At 46.3% G+C, this 18,778-nt stretch overlaps 1 protein-coding gene across 2 annotated transcripts in view; it reads left to right on the top strand.

The window, feature by feature from the left end:
• afap1 (actin filament associated protein 1) overlaps positions 1 to 18,778 on the top strand; it is a 276,822-nt gene that overhangs the window by 243,082 nt on the left and 14,962 nt on the right. For both annotated transcript variants that reach the window (XM_067991293.1, XM_067991286.1), the window contains 3 exons: positions 8,686 to 8,800; positions 10,823 to 10,987; positions 17,310 to 17,503. In XM_067991293.1, coding sequence (XP_067847394.1) covers positions 8,686 to 8,800; positions 10,823 to 10,987; positions 17,310 to 17,503 — 474 coding nt within the window. The remainder of the gene's footprint in view (positions 1 to 8,685; positions 8,801 to 10,822; positions 10,988 to 17,309; positions 17,504 to 18,778) is intronic.

Raw genomic sequence — 18,778 nt, 5'->3', positions numbered from 1 at the left:
CCTCAGTATTAGAGCACCAAGGCTCCTTAGTTGGTTTGGTCTCAGGCTAACTGCTCTTTGGCTTCCATTTGGCCAGCACCTAGTTTTAAAGTCTGAGTTAAATGTTGCGGATGCACTTTACAGCGTTCCTTTTGCCACCTTTTGTTCACCCAGCCAGTGGATATTTCACCAGTCATATTTTAAGCAAAAATCTAATCCTTGTAATGTTCCTGATCCCCGGGAAACATTTCAGGTAGCTAAATGCATGGAAGACGATACTTTGGGACATATTTTCCAATTGTTTTTGGGGGTTTGTGCCGAGTTCCCAATGCATTTCCGCCCCACACCATTTTTATTTACCTGAATTCAGGCACGGGAAGGCTACCCAGCCCGGAGGAGTGGGGGCCTAATTTAAATGACTGTGTCGCATCTTGATGGCATCATTGGGACTCATGCCATTTTAACTATGGGCCCGACTAAGACCCACATAGCCACAGAAAATCCAGGAAGGTGTGTTTTTTAAAACTTTTTTAAACTTCTAGCTCTACGAGGAAACCTTGGGCCTCCCCTGCCCCAGGCTTCCCCCTCCCCTGATGACAGACTTGCCAACCCCCACCGCCCCTCCAATCTGTACTTATCTTGTTCGGGACCATTTCCATGGGTCCCTGGCAGTGGTCTGACTGCCCACCAATTGTGACTCTTGCATAATTCCCACCGGCTACAGACGGGAGTCAGAGTTGGGGCATGCAAATGAGGCCCAGAAGTTAAAATCAACCGGGCCTCATGCGCTGTGGGACCGGTCCTTTGGCCATCTGCTTTGGCCCCTGCACCCCCAACTTTTAGAGAAAGCTGGTGGAATTATCATTTATGGGAAAAGCCGAGCAGCCACGACATGTTTCATTCATAGAGATCAACGTCTATGTGATTTGAGCAGAATGTTCTATCCGGAATCTTCATGTAAGATGTTCCTGGCTCTGATAGCAAGTAATAATTTGTCTATTATCAAAGTCACCTCCACTAGATTAGATGGCAGGATGGGGGAAGATTGTCAGATCAAGATGGCTGCACCTGGTATGATGCTCTGAAAGGGCAACATCCCAGGGAGAGGAAGACCATCATGCTGTGGTGGAAATTTAACATTCCTCCATGGCTGGATGTTCTGGCATTATTTAGCACTGAAATTCCTCAAATCAGCAGCATTAGATTTAGTCATGATTCCACATTGTTATTAAATGATGAGTTATTTAGGATGGCTGAATCCAGTACTGTTCCTTAAACAATTTATTTTGCTTTCTCTTTCAATTCACAAGGAACATAACATTATTTGAACAGTGATATCTCATCTGAAAATAAAATTCAAAGTCAAACTAAGTCTGACTGAACCAAAATAATCTTTACATTCATTTTTTTGAAACTTTTACTTGAAGATAAACTCCCTCCACTTCATGTTTCTCACTTTTAAATGACTTTCTGGGCCCTACTAATTAGGGTGGACAGATAACCTGCTCCTGGACTGCAACTGATGCCACTCTGAGCTGCCCACTAGGAGATACAGAAGAGTGGTCCAGAGATGATTCTTTTTCTGACTTTCCCTCCCTATGGGGGAGCACACTCTTCGTCCTACAGTTACATGCCTGAGATCAGAGATAAATGCAAAATGTAATCTCCAAGCCTTTAACAATATTCAGCATAATTTGTTTTTAATATTACCAGTTTGTCAACACTGTTATTACATTGCCTCTACAATGTGTTGCTCGATACAGCAAAACTAAATACATTTTGCCAATGCTGTGGTGCAATACACTGTGGAGAGTGTAGTAACAGCATTGGCAAAAAGCATTTTGGGCAGTGTCATCTGGTCACTAAGGGGTAATTTCCCATCTTCAACACCTCTGCTGCAGACCTTCACATATTTGGAAATCCTGCACATGCTCCCATGATTTTCTGTCTATTTAATTCTAAAACTTCAGGCGATGCATGCAATTTGTTGTGGCCTTATTAGCATTTCAGATACAGCTATTGAACTCACTTGCATGCTGGTCAGTGTAGAATCTGACTCAGGATTATATCAGTGTTACCTCAACATGAAGTCATAAGAAAATGGCTCAAATCTGCTGAATGTATAGTGGCAATGCATTATCTGAGACTATTACAATGTGTAACAGCCTCCAGGCTTAAGTGAAAAGTTCACTGTAAATTGCATCATCCACAAGGTGTTGCCAGTTTTACATCAGTCTGGGTGATCCAGAAAAATTCCAGTGACCATAAGGCAACCTGATGAGGAAGAATAAATGTCTTTCAACGTCCCAAGGTGCCAAACAGTCCTGATAAGTGTCCAGACAAAAAGGCAAAGCCATACAAGCAGTATTTGTATGGTTGGGCAGCTAGGAGGAAGCCGTACATCAGCAGCAGAAACCACAAGAAGAAATGCCCTTGTGAGGAAATTTGTGAGAAAGCCCGTCGACTTCTGGTAATATCCTGTGGTCAAATGAATCTTACAAAAAATGCTTGCTCTCCTTCAGTATCTGTGAGCAGTCTCTGTTACCAATCAACAAGTCCCTGAACTTCTGTGGTTGCAGGTTGACTTCAGGTATTGGGAAAGTTCATTTCAGCAATGGTAATGTGGGAGAGAAGCCTAAAATTCATATTCTATAAAACCACATAATCCCACCTGCAACAAGCTTGTTGGGATAGACAGTACATATTCCAGTAATAATGACCTCAGACATATATTGTGGTTATAAAGCATTTCCTATAAAAGGGGAGAGACCAGTTTACTGTAATAAGGGAGATTGTGTGGCCTCCCACCCAGCGGAAATGAGGTGGTAGCACCCTGAAAATAGTGGGGTATGACTTACTGGCCTGTTCTCACCAATGGTGTGGCCAATACTATATTCCCAAGGACCTACTGCTGGGCGCTAGGCGCCTGCTTAACTCAGAGAGTGGGTCCTTTTAATATGCAAATTATTTGACTTGCATAGTGCTCCACTTGCCATTTGAGGACTCAACTAGGTGGAGCATGTGCCTTGCACACTCCACTTAGTATCAGCTGGCAGTCCAGCTGAAGAGGAACCCAGAAGGGAAGTTATTATCAATTTTTGGGGGACCAGGATGAGCAAGAAATCAACTCAGATCTGCAAAATGTTTTCCACCCGCAGCCCACAGGCCACAAATGGACAGGGCCTCCCGTCGGCACTATCGGGTGGTCCGTTGGCCTCCGAGCCCAGTTGTTTTTATGGAGCCCACTGGATCACTCCTGCTCCCCACGGCCCTACGAAAATAAATAAAACTTACCTTGTGTGCTCCTCTTTAGCTGGATCTCCGGTTGAAAGAGCGCGCGGTGCACGCTGCTCCCGGTTGAAAGAGCGCGCGGTGCACGCTGCTCCCGGTTGAAAGAGCGCGCGGTGCACGCTGCTCCCGGTTGAAAGAGCGCGCGGTGCACGCTGCTCCCGGTTGAAAGAGCGCGCGGTGCACGCTGCTCCCGGTTGAAAGAGCGCGCGGTGCACGCTGCTCCCGGTTGAAAGAGCGCGCGGTGCACGCTGCTCCCGGTTGAAAGAGCGCGCGGTGCACGCTGCTCCCGGTTGAAAGAGCGCGCGGTGCACGCTGCTCCCGGTTGAAAGAGCGCGCGGTGCACGCTGCTCCCGGTTGAAAGAGCGCGCGGTGCACGCTGCTCCCGGTTGAAAGAGCGCGCGGTGCACGCTGCTCCCGGTTGAAAGAGCGCGCGGTGCACGCTCCTCCCGGTTGAAAGAGCGCGCGGTGCACGCTGCTCCCGGTTGAAAGAGCGCGCGGTGCACGCTGCTCCCGGTTGAAAGAGCGCGCGGTGCACGCTGCTCCCGGTTGAAAGAGCGCGCGGTGCACGCTCCTCCCGGTTGAAAGAGCGCGCGGTGCACGCTGCTCCCGGTTGAAAGAGCGCGCGGTGCACGCTGCTCCCGGTTGAGTCCTAGAATGGCAACTGGAGTCCTTTGTACGTCATAGGACCCCAATTTGCATATTAAAAGGGACTACCACCTGAAACAGGTGGGAATTTTGGTCACCCAGCAGGAAGCCATTGGGGATATAGTGACAACCACACTGTCGATTGTAACGATGCGATGAGTCATACCCCACCATTTTTGAGGCGCTATCACTCCGTTTCTGATGGGCGGAAGGCCTCAAAATTTGCCCCAAAGATTGGACAAGTCACCGGCTTTACACCCAGTAGAGTAATTGCAGCACTATCTGAGGGATGCGTTTTATGACCGCACAAAAAGTCAACATCGTCCTTGACCAGGGTATGTTCTTGAAGATCTGTAGTCCCTGTCTGATTTCATGCCCTGGTGACTGCAGGCAGCCCAATAATCTGTCACTAAGCACAAATACTTTAGGAACTGAATTAACGGCTGTGATTTTCAACTTGCTTCTGGAACGTAAACCCAGCATTGCGAGTCGGTTGTCCATTATAGAAACGACCTGATTTTCCAATGGAAATGAAAATCTGACGGTTTCTATAATGGCCGCCTGACCTGCAATGCCAGTTTTACGCTCCGGAAGCAAGTTGAAAATTACCCCCAACTTTGTTTTTAAAACTGATGTCTACATTTTCTTGTGAAAATTTCTTTGCCGAAGACAAATAAATTTTATATATGAAAGATTAAGCATACATTATGCAAAACAAAGTACTGGCAGAGCTACATTCATTTAAAAAAAATTATGTTTGATTCAATATTTTAGGACTTACTTTGTGTGTATACGGTGGGTGTAAAATTCAACTTGGGCAGGGGCGCAAAAACAAGTAATGGATCAGAAGTGTGTAACATTTTGCCACCCTGCTGAGTCGTCTCAAGGTTCTAAAGTTACTACCCCTGTAAGAGGCCCAGTGAATGAAACGTTGAGGTATATTCTGGCCCTGATATTTACGGAGAGGACGCAGGGGAGCGCGGTAGTGCAGGGAAGCCCAGTGAGGCTGGGGATGCGGAGGTACTGGCGAATTTAATGGCAGGACCTCATTTTTTTCTTCCGTTTCCCGCTCGTCAGCTGACCAAATTGACAGGCTGGCCAGCTGCTGGGCGGGAAAACCAGCGGCAAGAGGCCACAGCTGGGGACCCTTGGAGACGGTCCCCGTCAATCATGATCGCGGGGCAAGCTGCAGATTGGGGCTGGAGTGGGGGCAGGTCGCTGATCGCAGCAGGGTGGAGGGAGAGGCTGCGATCGGCAGGGGGTATGCTGAAGGCTTCCTTGAGGGACCGGGGAGGTGGGGAGGGGCACTGCTGCTCCTTCTGGCCCACAAGGAGTGCTATAAAAAGCACTTGCCTTCTGGAGCCGACAGCTCCCGCCTGCATTTCACTGCCGTGTTTCCTGAGCCTTGGGAAACCCGGATAGCAGCAGTTAAATTTAAATCAGGCTCCCAATTGCACTGTGGGAGCTGCTTGATTTGAATATGTTAATGAAGTGTCCCATCTCTCCAAAATGGGACGCTCACATGTCTCGCAATCTGCTGCCATAAAAACGGCAATGGGCACGTATGTGGCGGGCTGGGGACATGTTTCCCGTTTTTTAGGGTTTAACTCCTCCCCGACCTCCTCCTGCCCATCATGAGGGGAGGTTAATATCGAGGCCTCTAACTCTTGGGTGGCTGGCCGGCGGAACGTGTGGGCCTTATGCCCGCTCCTGCCAATAGGAAGCCCAGTCCATTTTGAGGGTTGGGCTTCATTACCAAGCCATTGGTGAGTTGCACGGCCGTCTCACGGCTCCGGGCACGCACAATATCCAGCCGCTTGGAGGCCGGCAGAAAGGTAGGTCTGGAGGGAGTGGAAATGTTTCTGTTGGTGGGCGAGCAGGGAGAGCCTGGGGCAGCAGCGGCACACGTTCTTATGGAACCCGAGGAGCATTCCTACATGGCACATGCTCTGCTCAGTTGTTCCTCTAAATTGCATCGGGTCCTGTGTATGTCCTAGGACCCCAATTTGCATACAATAATGAGACTCCCGCCTGATTCAGATTGGCACCTGGGCTGCCCAGGGGAAAGCCCTAGTAAATCTGGCAGCAGGGTGGGAATGGGTTGATAAGTTCACCACATAAAATCGGGCCTGTTACATGACTAATTGATCACAATGATGTCAGACCTAACATTACATGACAGTACAGGAAATCCAAGCAGCAACCCTTCAGATGAAAATCTCGGTATTGAAGGAGAAGGGAATTGAACTCCCCGAATCCCACCACTGAGCAAGAAACAGAAGCCGAATGGAAAAATACAGTAGGCAAAAAGCAGTGAATTTCCAATAGTGGACAGAGGTGCTGAGGCCAAGCAAACAGCACCTATTCATTAAGCAATAGAACCCACCCCCTCTCACTGAGCGAGATTTTGAACCCCTCCCTTGTTGAGCAAGATATCACCCCAACCCCCCCCTCCCCCCAGCACTGGCTGCATTTTCCAATCCAAACCATCCGCTCACTGCCAAACCCCCATCCCCACCTCCCCACTGACTGCTGTTCACTCCCACAGGTTACCCCTGCCCTACTTCATTTCCCCTTTTACAGTAACTCCCCGAACGGTATTTCCCATCCACACCTGTGCATTTCTGTTTTTATTTTAATATACATTTATATATTACTTCTAAATGCCTAGTTTAAACTGACTTTTTAATAACCTTGATCTGTATCCTAAGTATGATTTACTGAATTGTCTTTAAGGTGTGAGAAAACACTTTTTATTTCATTTGCTAATTGACGTAACAGGGCAATACTTGTCAGTCAAAGACATCAACAGACTTCACAATGTAGTCTCCTCAAACAAGTGAAAAAAGGGATTAATTTTTAAATACATTTAATTTCAAAGTTACAATGAAGCAAAAATAAATATCTGGAAAAATGACTTGTGTATAAAGTAAAATATTGCCTTTGGGTGCAGACTGTGTTTCCTCTTAATTGGTTCTGATAAGAAACTGTTTCTTTACAAATTGCTGACATTACAATTTTTAAGTAGCTAGATGAGCCTGTGGGTCTGCAGAGCTTGTCTTTAAAAAAAATTCTTGTACCAAAAACAAACAACAAATTGGATGTCCTTATACCTTTTGCATGCACACTCCAACTTGGTGAAACCTGTACTGGCCCTGAAATCATCTGATACTATTGTAGAATTTAATAAAACTAGTAAATTGCCTGTGGCACTGCCCACAGTCAATTGATGAATGTAAAGGCCTAAAAAGCTACAGGCCATGATTCCTGTAGTATCAGTGGGAATGCACCAGCTGGTGCCCCCTGCTACTGACCCCACTGGAATATGCGAGGTCGGTGGGAGGACACTTCACTTCCATGGGGCCCGTGTGTGCCACGTGGGAGCATCTCAATATCATTTTTTTAAAAAAAGATTACCCTTTTTAACCCAGGCAGCTTCCCTGGCTTATAACCTCCACCCACCACCGTTGGGACCCACTGGAACCCTTATGGAGGCCAGTACGCCTCATCTCACTGGGAATGACAGCTTCCAAACATACGCTAGGTCTCATATGGGCTGGGGAAGCAAGAGCTCCCAAGATAATGAATCCACCGGCCCTGCTCCCTCTTCTTCAGTGTCCTTGTAAGGGGCAGGCAAAGGCTCCATCCCTTACAAAACTGAGCAGGAAATCCCAGATTAGGTCAGGACCTGGTGTATCCTAGGTCCCGGCTTATTTTTGACGTGTTCCGCTGGACTCCTGCTGAAGTTACAGCAGAAATCTGCTGCAGTAGCTGAGCAATTCCAATGCCTAAGTTTTTTTTATACATGCAAGATGGTGAAGGAATGGGGAAGGAAATTTTGGAAATTAGCTCCAGAGTCTCCCACTGGTCAGAGCTTGAACTACATTGTGAGTTCACTTAGCAAAATTGAATGAGCAGTATTGACATAGCTATTTATAACGATAAATGCTGACACAAAAATGTGACCAAAAATTGTGACAACAGAAAGTAAAGGTTAGAGACATGGAGTGTGTACCCTTCACGGTATTTTTAATAATATATAGATAACTGACTTAGTTGACAATCACATTTTAGTGATCTTTTATAGTCCAATTTAAAAAAATGTTCTTGGAGAGAATAAGAACTCTTGTGCACTTTGTCTGCACATCAGAGTAATTTTCTGAGTACGCGCTGGTGGTAGGGAATTGAGGCCGTTGCTTTGAATCTGATCTTTGCAAAACCGGTTTCATAATTAGGAAACAGCTATTCAGGGAATAAATTAGTAAATTATTGAACCAAGTCGTTTTTAAAAATTGCTTTCTGACGATGACTCTACATTTTCTTCCCTGTTTTTCATCCGGTCTCTTACTGTATACATGTATGGGTGGGCAATGTGCTCCCTGGCCTCAACTAATGATGGTTTCAGCCAGTCACTAACTAGGAGGTGCATGAGATTTTGGCACCCTTCACTTTCCCATCTCCCCCACCTTCCACAGGGAAATTCCTGGCATCCACTCAGCATGTCCTCACAGCAACATGACTGAAATTGGAAACTCACTAAATTGATGAAGCTGAACTTGCACTCTACTGTTGCCATGGTGTCACATGTTAGTGGTTTAAAGCATTGCACCACCATTTTACAATGCTATCGGTCAGTTGGTGGAGTGTTGCACTTTTAAGATCATTTTGTGCATGTTTGTGGCACTGCTAAAAGAAAAACAAAGAGAAAGAAATCCTAAGGAACATCATCAGGCATTTACTAATGGATGTTTATTTTCCTACTTAAACTAGGCAAAAGGAAAGAAAATGCCAACAGTAGTAAATGGTATGACAGCAAAGCAGAAGGCCGGAAACAGTCTAATGAAAAAAGCAAATCCTAGCACAAATGTTAAACGCACTGCATCAAGTAAGTGCTTCAGATTTTGTGTCATATCATACGATACATAACCAAAAATTTCCCTTGCAAACTAGTGTTGCTACCTGTTATACAAGAAGTTCAGCATGGCAATGATTTATAAATTTTCTAGTAGCTTGAGCTAATCACTGTGCTTATTCCCACATTGTAAATTATTAGAATATATTTGACAACAAAACAAATGAAAATGTGGAATTCTCTCCCCCAAAAGGCTGCGGATGCCCTTATTAGGTAAGGGTATCAAGAGATGTGGATCAAAGGCAAGTAAATGGAGTTGAGGTACAGATCAGCCATGATCTAATTGAATGACGTAACAGGCTCAAGGGGCTTAATTGCCTTAGATTGGCATAGATTTAAAGTAAAAAAAAGCAAAATACTATGGATTCTGGAAATCTGAAATGAAAACAGAAAATGCTGGAGAAGCTCAGCAAGTCAGGATGCATCTGTGGAGAAAGAAACAGAGTTAACGTTTCAGGTCAAAGACCTTTCGTCAGAACTGCAAGATGTTAAAAGAGTTAAAGTTTTTAAAGCAAGTACAGAGCCAGGGAAAGGGGGGAGGGAGAGAGGGGAGGGGAGGAAAGAACAATGATAGGGTCCCCCTTGTCCACCCCACCAGCCTCCACGTTCAATGTTTCATCCTCTGTCATTTCCGCCACCTCCAGCATGATCCCACCACCAAACACATCTTCCCCTCCCCTCTCCTTTCAGCATTCCAAAGGGACCACTCCCTCCGCGACACCCTGGTCCACTCTTCCATCACCCCCAACACCCGCTCTCCTCCCCACAGCACCGTCACGTGTGAGCGCAGGAGATGCAACACCTGCCCTTTCACCTCCTCCCTTCCCACCGTCCAGGGCCACAAACACTCCTTCCAGGTGAAACAGCGGTTTACTTGTACTTCTTTCAATTTAGTATACTGTATTCACTGCTCACAATGCGGTCTCCTCTACATTGGGGAGACCAAACGCAAACTGGGTGATCGCTTTGCTGAACACCTCCGCTCTGTCCGCAAGCATGACCCTGACCTGCCGGTCACTTCCCACTCTGACCTCGGCCTCTTACACTGTTCCAATGAAGCTCAACGTAAGCTCGAGGAACAGCACCTCATCTTTTGTTTAGGCACTTTACAACCTTCTGGACTCAACATTGATTTCAATAACTTCAGATCATAACCACTGCTCCCATTTTTTTCGGTCAGCTAATATTGGAGTGGTTCTGATGCTGCCATTTACAGCTACTCCTGACCAATCTTTTGTTTCTTAACCTGTCCCATTATCACCTTCCTTGCCTTGAACCATCATCCCTTTTGTCATTTAATCACTTTTGCCCTCTACCCTATCACAGACCTTCTCTTTTGTTCTTTCCTCCCCTCCCCCCCACCTTGCCCTTGGTTCTGTACTTGCTTAACAACTTTAACTCTTTTAACATCTTGCAGTTCTGACGAAAGGTCTTTTATCTGAAACGTTAACTCTGCTTCTTCCTCCACAGATGTTGCCTGACTTCTGAGCTTCTCCAGCATTTTCTGTTTTTATTATAGATTTAAAGTAATTGGTAGAATTAGAGGGGAACTGAGGAGAAATTTTTTCACCCAGAGGGTGGTGGGGGTCTGGAACTCACTGCCTGAAAGGATGGTAGAGGTAGAAATGCTCATCACATTTAAAAAGTACTTGGGTGTGCACTTGAAGTGCTGTAACCTACAAGTCTATGGACCAAGTGCTGGAAAGTGGGATTAGGCTGGGTGGCTCATTTTCAGCCGGCACAGACAAGATGGACTGAAAGGCCTCCTTCTGTGGTGTAAATTTCTATGAATATATGATGTAAATATAATATGTATTGGTCTTTTGGTGGTTTTCATAATGTTTTTGTTGTGATAGCAACTTTGATCAATTACTCCTTTGTACCTGGGATGCTTGCAAGTTATTGGAGTTGGTACCATTGGGTGGGGTGTTTTTGATACCACTGCTTTGCGTCCTCAATATAGAGACATTAAAAGGCTTTGGGATCAATTTACAGATGCTGATCAACATAAATACGGTAAGAATCGCGTGGAAGCTGATGCAAAAAGATTACAGTCAAAGGAGGAAGAGATGAAAAAACAGAAAGAAATTCTACGCACCCGCCTGGCACAACTGAGAAAAGACAAGAGGGAGCTGAGGGCGGCTATTGAAGCATGTACAGGTAGTCATTTTAAATCCCCTCCTCTATTAAATGAAGATGCCTCTGCTACAAAGCTAATTTTGAGATCTAAGGCTCTGAAATGTGGTTAATTGATTGTTGACCCGGGAAGAAAACTTTAACAGAAACTAGTTGATCCTAGTCAGAGCAGGCAAGTGAAGTTCATGCTAAACGTTGTCCCCATGCTGAGCTGATTTAAACCACAATGTTAACATTCTCCCTCCCCACCACAAATCTCACTCTATTCACACTCCAGTTTCTACCACGCCCTACTTATCCTTTGAATTACAGAATGCAAAAAGGTATCAGCTGCACGTGCATGGTGCTACTCAAAGTTTAAAGGGGATGGGGTGTGGGGATTTTTGTGCCCCAACACTATTTACTCAAACTAGACCAAAGCTCCTGCTGGAAACAAGCAACAGCCTCATTAATATATCGAAATCGAGCTCAAATGACAAGGTTACGGCCCCTAACTCCTTTTCTGTCTCTGCCTGCATTGCTACTGCCAATTACTTGACTTCATCCTCACCAATCTACCTGTCGCAAATGCATGTGTCCATGACAGTATTGGTAGGAGTGACCACCACACGGTCCTCGTGGAGACGAAGTCCCGTCTTCGCACTGAGGATACCATCCAACGTGTTGTGTGGCACTACCATCGTGCTAAATGGGATAGATTCAGAACAGATCTAGCAGCTCAAAACTGGGCATCCACGAGGTACTGTGGGCCATCAGCAGCAGCAGAATTGTATTCCAGCACAATCTGTAACCTAATGGCCCGGCATATTCCTCACTCTACCATTACCAACAAGCCAGCGAATCAACCCTGGTTCAAAGAGGAGCGTAGAAGAGCATGCCAGGAGCAGCACCAGGCGTACCTAAAGATGAAGTGCCAACCTGGTGAAGCTACAACTCAGGACTACATGCATGCTAAACAGCGGAAGCGACATGCTATAGACAGAGCTAAGTGATTCTACAACCAACAGATCAGATCAAAGCTCTGCAGTTCTGCAACATCCAGTTGTGAATGGTGGTGGACAATTAAACAACTAACAGGAGGAAGAGGCTCTGTAAACATCCCCATCCTCAACGATGGCGGAGTCCAGCACGTGAGCGCAAAAGACAAGGCAGAAGCGTTTGCAACCATCTTCAGCCAGAAGTGCCCAGTGGATAATCCATCTCGGCCTCCTCCCGATATCCCCACCATCACAGAAGCCAGTCTTCAGCCAATTTGATTCAATCCACGTGATATCAAGAAACGGCTGAGTGCACTGGATACAGCAAAGGCTGTTTAGCATGCATGTAGTCCCGACAGCATCCCAGCTGTAGTGCTGAAGACTTGTGCTCCAGAACTAGCTGCGCCTCTAGCCAAGCTGTTCCAGTGCAGCTACAACACTGGCATCTACCCGACAATGTGGAAAATTGCCCAGGTATGTCATGTCCACAAAAAGCAGGACAAATGCAATCCGGCCAATCACCGCCCCATCAGTCTACTCTCAATCATCAGCAAAGTGATGGAAGGTGTCGTCGACAGTGCTATCAAGCGGCACTTACTCACCAATAACCTGCTCACCGACGCTCAGTTTGGGTTCCGCCAGGACCACTCGGATCCGGACCTCATTACAGCCTTGATCCAAACATGGACAAAAGAGCTGAATTCCAGAGGTGAGGTCAGAGTGACTGCACTTGACACCAAGGCAGCATTTGACCAAGTGTGGTACCAAGGAGCCCTAGTAAAATTGAAGCCAAGGGAATCAGGGGGAAAACTCTCCAGTGGCTGGAGTGATACCTAGCACAAAGGAAGATGGTAGTGGTTGTTGGAGGCCAATCATCTCAGCCCCAGGACATTGCTGCAGGAGTTCCTCAGGGCACTGTCCTAGGCCCAACCATCTTCAGCTGCTTCATCAGTGACCTTCCCTCCATCATAAGGTCAGAAATGGGGATGTTCACTGATGATTGCACAGTGTTCAGTTCCATTCGCAACCCCTCAAATAATGAAGCAGTCCGAGCCCGCATGCAGCAAGACCTGGACAACATCCAGGCTTGGGCTGATAAGTGGCAAGTGCCAGGCAATGACCATCTCCAACAAGAGAGAGCGTAACCACCTCCCCTTGACATTCAACAGCATTACCATCGCCGAATCCCCCACCATCAACATCCTGGGGGTCACCATTGACCAGAAACTTAACTGGACCAGCCATATAAATACTGTGGCTACAAGAGCAGGTCAGAGGCTGGGTATTCTGCGGCGAGTGACTCACCTCCTGACTCCCCAAAGCCTTTCCACCATCAACAAGGCACAAGTCAGGAGTGTGATGGAATACTCTCCACTTGCCTGGATGAGTGCAGTTCCAACAACACTCAAGAAGCTCGACACCATCCAAGACAAAGCAGCCTGCTTGATTGGCACCCCATCCACCACCCTAAATATTCACTCCCTTCACCACAGTGGCTGCAGTGTGTACCGTCCACAGGATGCACTGCAGCAACTCGCCAAGGCTTCTTCGATAGCACCTCCCAAACCCTCGACCTCTACCACCTCGAAGGACAAGGGCGGCAGGAACATGGGAACAACACCACCTGCACGTTCCCCTCCAAGTCACACACCATCCCGACTTGGAAATATATCGCCGTTCCTTCATCGTCGCTGGGTCAAATTCCTGGAACTCCCTTCCTAACAGCACTGTGGGAGAACCTTCACCACACGGACTGCAACAGTTCAAGAAGGTGGCTCACCATCACCTTCTCAAGGGTAATTAGGGATGGGCAATAAATGCCGGCCTCGCCAGCGACGCCCACGTCTCATGAACGAATAAAAAAAAAATTGCTGCTTCCACCCATAAACCATGGGCATAACAAGTTGGGAGGTGGCCGTTTCCAACGCTATTTAAAGGAATCCTCAGCTGTTCTCGGGTAAGACTGTAGAAAGTCTTGGAAGGCATTTGCTTGTATCAGATAGTGTTTTTTAACTTCTTAGATGACTTCAAAGTGTTTGTAATGACTATAGAACATTCTAAACACTTAAAGGGCATCTAGCATCACACATTTCTTCATTGTGTGGGGGGGGGGGGGGTCCTTCTGATAATTCCTCTCTAGCAAACCGACAAATAGGAGGAACAGGAGGAACAGAAGGAGAAAGCAACAGAGATGCAGTTGGGGGCAGAGCAAATAGAGCATGAATCTTTACTCTCCCAATAGATTTTATATGCTGAGGACAACACACCTGCAGTTCTCTGAGAAGCAGTGCATAAGGAGGCTGTGCTTCTCTCGGGAGGCTGTGACTGATTCACGGGCACTCAGGAAACTTCCCAATTTCTCATATGGCCAGTCGGCCTGAGCAACAGGATGGGGCTCTGAGGTTCTCAAAGATTTCAGGATTCCCCCAAATCCAAGTCATCATTGGCTGCAAGTACATCACTCTGTAAATTGCTTTTCATGGCCTCATTGCTTTGATGAATCGCAAGGGCTTCCAATTTATTAACGTACAATTGGTGTGTGATCACCAGCAGTGCATCATACAGCTCTGTACCCACTTTCCTGGCAGCTGCCATGACACATTAATATTGCTGCAATTCCCCAACCCCCACTCTTTGCCCCTACACAGCAAGTGAGAGGCTGGATAGTTGGGAACAAGGGCTATCTCCTGCACATTTGGCTCATGACTCATCTCAGGAACCTATGCTCGCCGATTGAACTATGCTACAATCATATCCGTGGCTCAACTAGAGCACTCATTGAGCAGACCATTGGAGTCCTCAAGCCATGATTTCACTGTCTAGACAGGTCTGGTGGTGTCCTACTGTACAGTCCACAAAGAGTGTCCTGTATGATTGTGGTTTGCTATATGCTGCATAACTTCAAATAACAGAACAGCAACAGAAACACAGATGTAGCCACTATCGGACACGGATCTTCAGCCTAATGGGGCAGATGACACTGATGAAATCAAAGATGGTGAGGAAGTAGGAAGGCTGCATTAGTTGCCTACAGCCAGAGCCCTTCGACAGCAGTTCATTAAAGAGCACTGCAGCTGAACGATGCCTGCTCCCCTACATTAATAGTCATGCCGTTCTCTTGTTTGAGATGGTCATTACCTGACATTTATGTGGCGCAACTATTACCTGCTACTTGTCAGACCAAGCCTGGATGTCATCCAGGCCCTGTGAAAGCTGTCATGGGCTGAATTAATTATCGGAGGAGTTGTGAATGGAGCTGAATACTGGAATAATCAGCAAAAAGCCCCCACTCCTGACCTTATGATGGAGCAAAGGCCATAGATGAAACAACCAAAGGTGGAACAACCAAAGATGGTTGGACTGAGGATGCTTCCCTACCTGCAACACTGTTCTGGGGTTGCGATGACTGTCTTCCCGAAACCACAACTGTGTTCCTTTGTGTTAGATATGAGTCCAGCCACTGGAGGTTTTTCCTTTTGACCTTCATTGTCCTCAATTTTTCCAGAGCTCCTTGAAGCCATAACCTCCTCTGGCATTTAGCTATTGCATCCATTTTTGGATTAAGTCTTTGATGAGGTCTAGAGCTGAGTGGTGCCGGTGAAACCTGAACTTAGCATTGGTGCGCAGGTTATTGGTGACTAGGTGTTGCTTGCTGACTCCTTCCTGATTACCACCCTAACAGCCTCTTCCCAATCATCAGTAAAGTGCTTGATGATACTTTATTGATGATTGGGAGGAGGCTGATAAGGTGGTAATTGGTTGGGTTAGATTTATCCTGTTGTTTGTGGGTAGAACTTTCCCCAGTAATTTTCCATATTGTTAGGTAGATGCTAGTGTCAAAGCTGTGCTGGAACAGCTTCGCTAGGGGAGCTAGCCTCTGGTGCACAGGTCGTCAGCACTACAGCTGGGATGTTGTCAGATCCCATAGCCTTTGCTGTGACCAGTGCACCCATCCACTTCTTAATGTCATGTGGAGTGACCTGAAGTAGCTGGATACAGGCATCTGTGATAGTGGAAACTGCAGGAGGAGGCCGAGTAGAATCATCCATTTGGTATCTTTGCCTTGCAAGCTTGCAGATGGTTCAGTCTTGTCTCTTGAGCTGCAATATGGTTGAGCTGGGAAGGCTCATGGAGCCTCCTCCTCCTCCTGCTAGTTGCCTGATTGTCCATCATTATTCTCAACTGGATATGGTAGGGCTACAGAGCTTTCCTCTGAGCCATTGGTCGTGTGACCTCTTCGTTTTGTCAATAGCCTGTTGGTTTTGGTATATAATGTGTGGGTAACCTGTGTGGTTGCTTCACTAGGTTGTTAGCCTCATTCTAAAATATGCCTAGTGCTGCTCCTGGTATGCCATTCTATACTCCACATTGAACCAGGGTTGGTATGGGGGATGTGCCAGTCCATGAGGTTACAGGGTGTGTTGGTATGCAATTCTGCTGCTGCTGATGGCCCATGGTACCTCATGGATGCTCAATTTTAGACTGCTACATCTATCTGTCCCACTTGGCATAGCGGTAGTACCACACTACATGAGGGAGGATGTCCTCAGGATGGAGCTGAGAGTTTATCTTCACAAGGATAATGTAGTGATCACTTCTACTAGTGCTACTGTGGACATGTAGGTCTGCAACAGGCACATTGGTGACAGTGAGGTCAAGTAGATAGTAATTGTCAAGTTTCCTTGATCTGAATCCATGAGACTTCGTGGAGTCCAGAGTCACTGTTGAGGACTCCCAGGGGCACTGATCAGAGATGGTGATGGTGATCCGTTCAGCTGTCTCTAGCATCTCTCCCTTCCCCTTGCCCAAAAGCCAAGATTTCCACAAAGTTACCCCCTGCCCTAGCCCTGAACTCTCAGCTTTCAGTAGTTTCTCTTCTATCTCCCCTCATGCCCTCTTCGAGTTCATCTTTATTATCTATAGACCGCACTTATTTCAACTTGGCTTAATGTTTCCTCCTCATTGGTTAGGAGCAAATATAATATTGCCTTCCCCGTTGTGAGTTCCCACCCCTGCTGTTGAAGAAAAGATTCTTGAAGTACTTCAATAAACTCCCTTTTGCATATTCTCCAAGTCTATGTCAGAAAGATTAAAATCTCCCATGCTTACAAATGAGACATTAGCACTATTTTTTATTATCTCCCACAACAAGACACCGACGTGTTTTGTTTTACTGTAGCCTGTAACATATTTCTACCACTAACCTTTTTTCCCCTATCTTCTAGAACCACCCAAAGAGACTTAGGGAATTATTTTAACTTAATCCACTCGGGAGGAAGTTGCAAGTTCTGGTCGAATGCTCACTTTACACACCGCCAGATTTTACGCTGCATTGTCATTGTACATTTTATTCTTAAATTAAATAATAGGTAAGAAGTCTCAGGTTGCTCTGGAGACAAAGCTAAAGAAATTAGAGGAGGAGTGCAAGACGAAAGAGACTGAACGTGTGAACTTGGAATTGGAACTGACAGAACTAAATGAAAGCTTGAAGAAAGCTCTTGCTGGAGGGCCCACACTGGGCCTGACAATAGAACCAAAGTCATCAAGAACCTCCAGTCCACAGGTAAACAAGCCACACTTAAAATACATTTCAAAAAAATGTGTATAGAATCTGGCAGTGAATTCCTGACTGGCCATAATGTCAGTTGCGTCCTTGGAAACATCCCAATGTCATTTTTATTAAATTCAGTTTCACAACTTGCCACGGTAGGTTTTAAACTGATGACCTTCGGATTGCTAGTCCAATACAATATTCTTTCCTGTCCTGTTAGTTTTAATGGGAATCTATGCTAGAAATAGACATGACACTAGGAAACTGAAATGGAAAGTATTCCATCTTCACCACCAACATCCCTCACACAGGAAAAAAAGAATAGACAATAAGGTAAATGAGAATACAATTACACTGGACCTTGCAAAAATAAAGAAGGAAAATTGGCAGAGGCTTTGGGCTAGAAAGTCATTATGGCCTTGGTTAAGTCCTGGGGGTGGGGGAGGGAGAAAGGGAGGGGGGCAATCATGACCCTCAGAAGTGCTGTGGAGTCAAGAGGAGCACTCCAGCTCCTCTTGGCTGCACATGAAAGCCTTTTTTAAAAAAAACGTACCTTTTGTTGGCGGCCGCGTGTTAAGCATATCCACGGCGGGAAAACCTGAGTGGAGGTCCTGCTGGACACAGGGCAGCCCAATTTCAGGAAAGCGTCCTAAAATCGGTGTTAGGCCTCTAATTAACATATTCTGGGGGCGTCTGAAATATTGCGTGACCCAATCTGAGGTCGGGCATATTTCAGGCTCCTTTTGGGCACAGGACATAGCCCTTCGAAATTATTCCTTATTGCCGCCGTTTTCTGCCTGTAAAACAGGCACAACGAGGTCCAATTTCTAACTCTTCATCTCAGCTTTCACTTCAGCACTCATCTCAGCTGGCTGCATCATGAAGTGGCATTAGTGGAGCTTCCCTCAATAACTATGCTCACCTTCTTCTCAGTCACAGTCCACAATATGCAGCCAAGGATGAACAGTGAAGGAGAGAGAAAAAAAAAATCATGACAAAAGAAATGCAAGTTGGCTTGTGAGTCCCATCACCAAGTGGCCAGGGTTCAAGTAAAGCCCAGGATTGTCCGTCACGTGAACTTATCTGGCACTGTTTGGGAGCACACTTTGCCAGATAGGGAACCTCACGGTCTCTCACAACATTTCTCATGAGCTTGTCCCTTTACAAGGGGCTCTGTCCATGATGTGGAGTTGTTGGCAGCTCAGATTATTCCTGCCTGAGATGATGTCAGTAGTTGGAGATCTAATGGGAAATGGGAGAATGGGGTATAAGAATATAAAGAATTCC

Source organism: Heptranchias perlo, chromosome 1 (genome assembly GCF_035084215.1).
Source record: "Heptranchias perlo isolate sHepPer1 chromosome 1, sHepPer1.hap1, whole genome shotgun sequence".
Taxonomy (NCBI): Eukaryota; Metazoa; Chordata; class Chondrichthyes; order Hexanchiformes; family Hexanchidae; genus Heptranchias; species Heptranchias perlo.
Note: the sequence above shows the minus strand (reverse complement) of the source record. Positions and strands in the feature narration are given on the sequence as shown.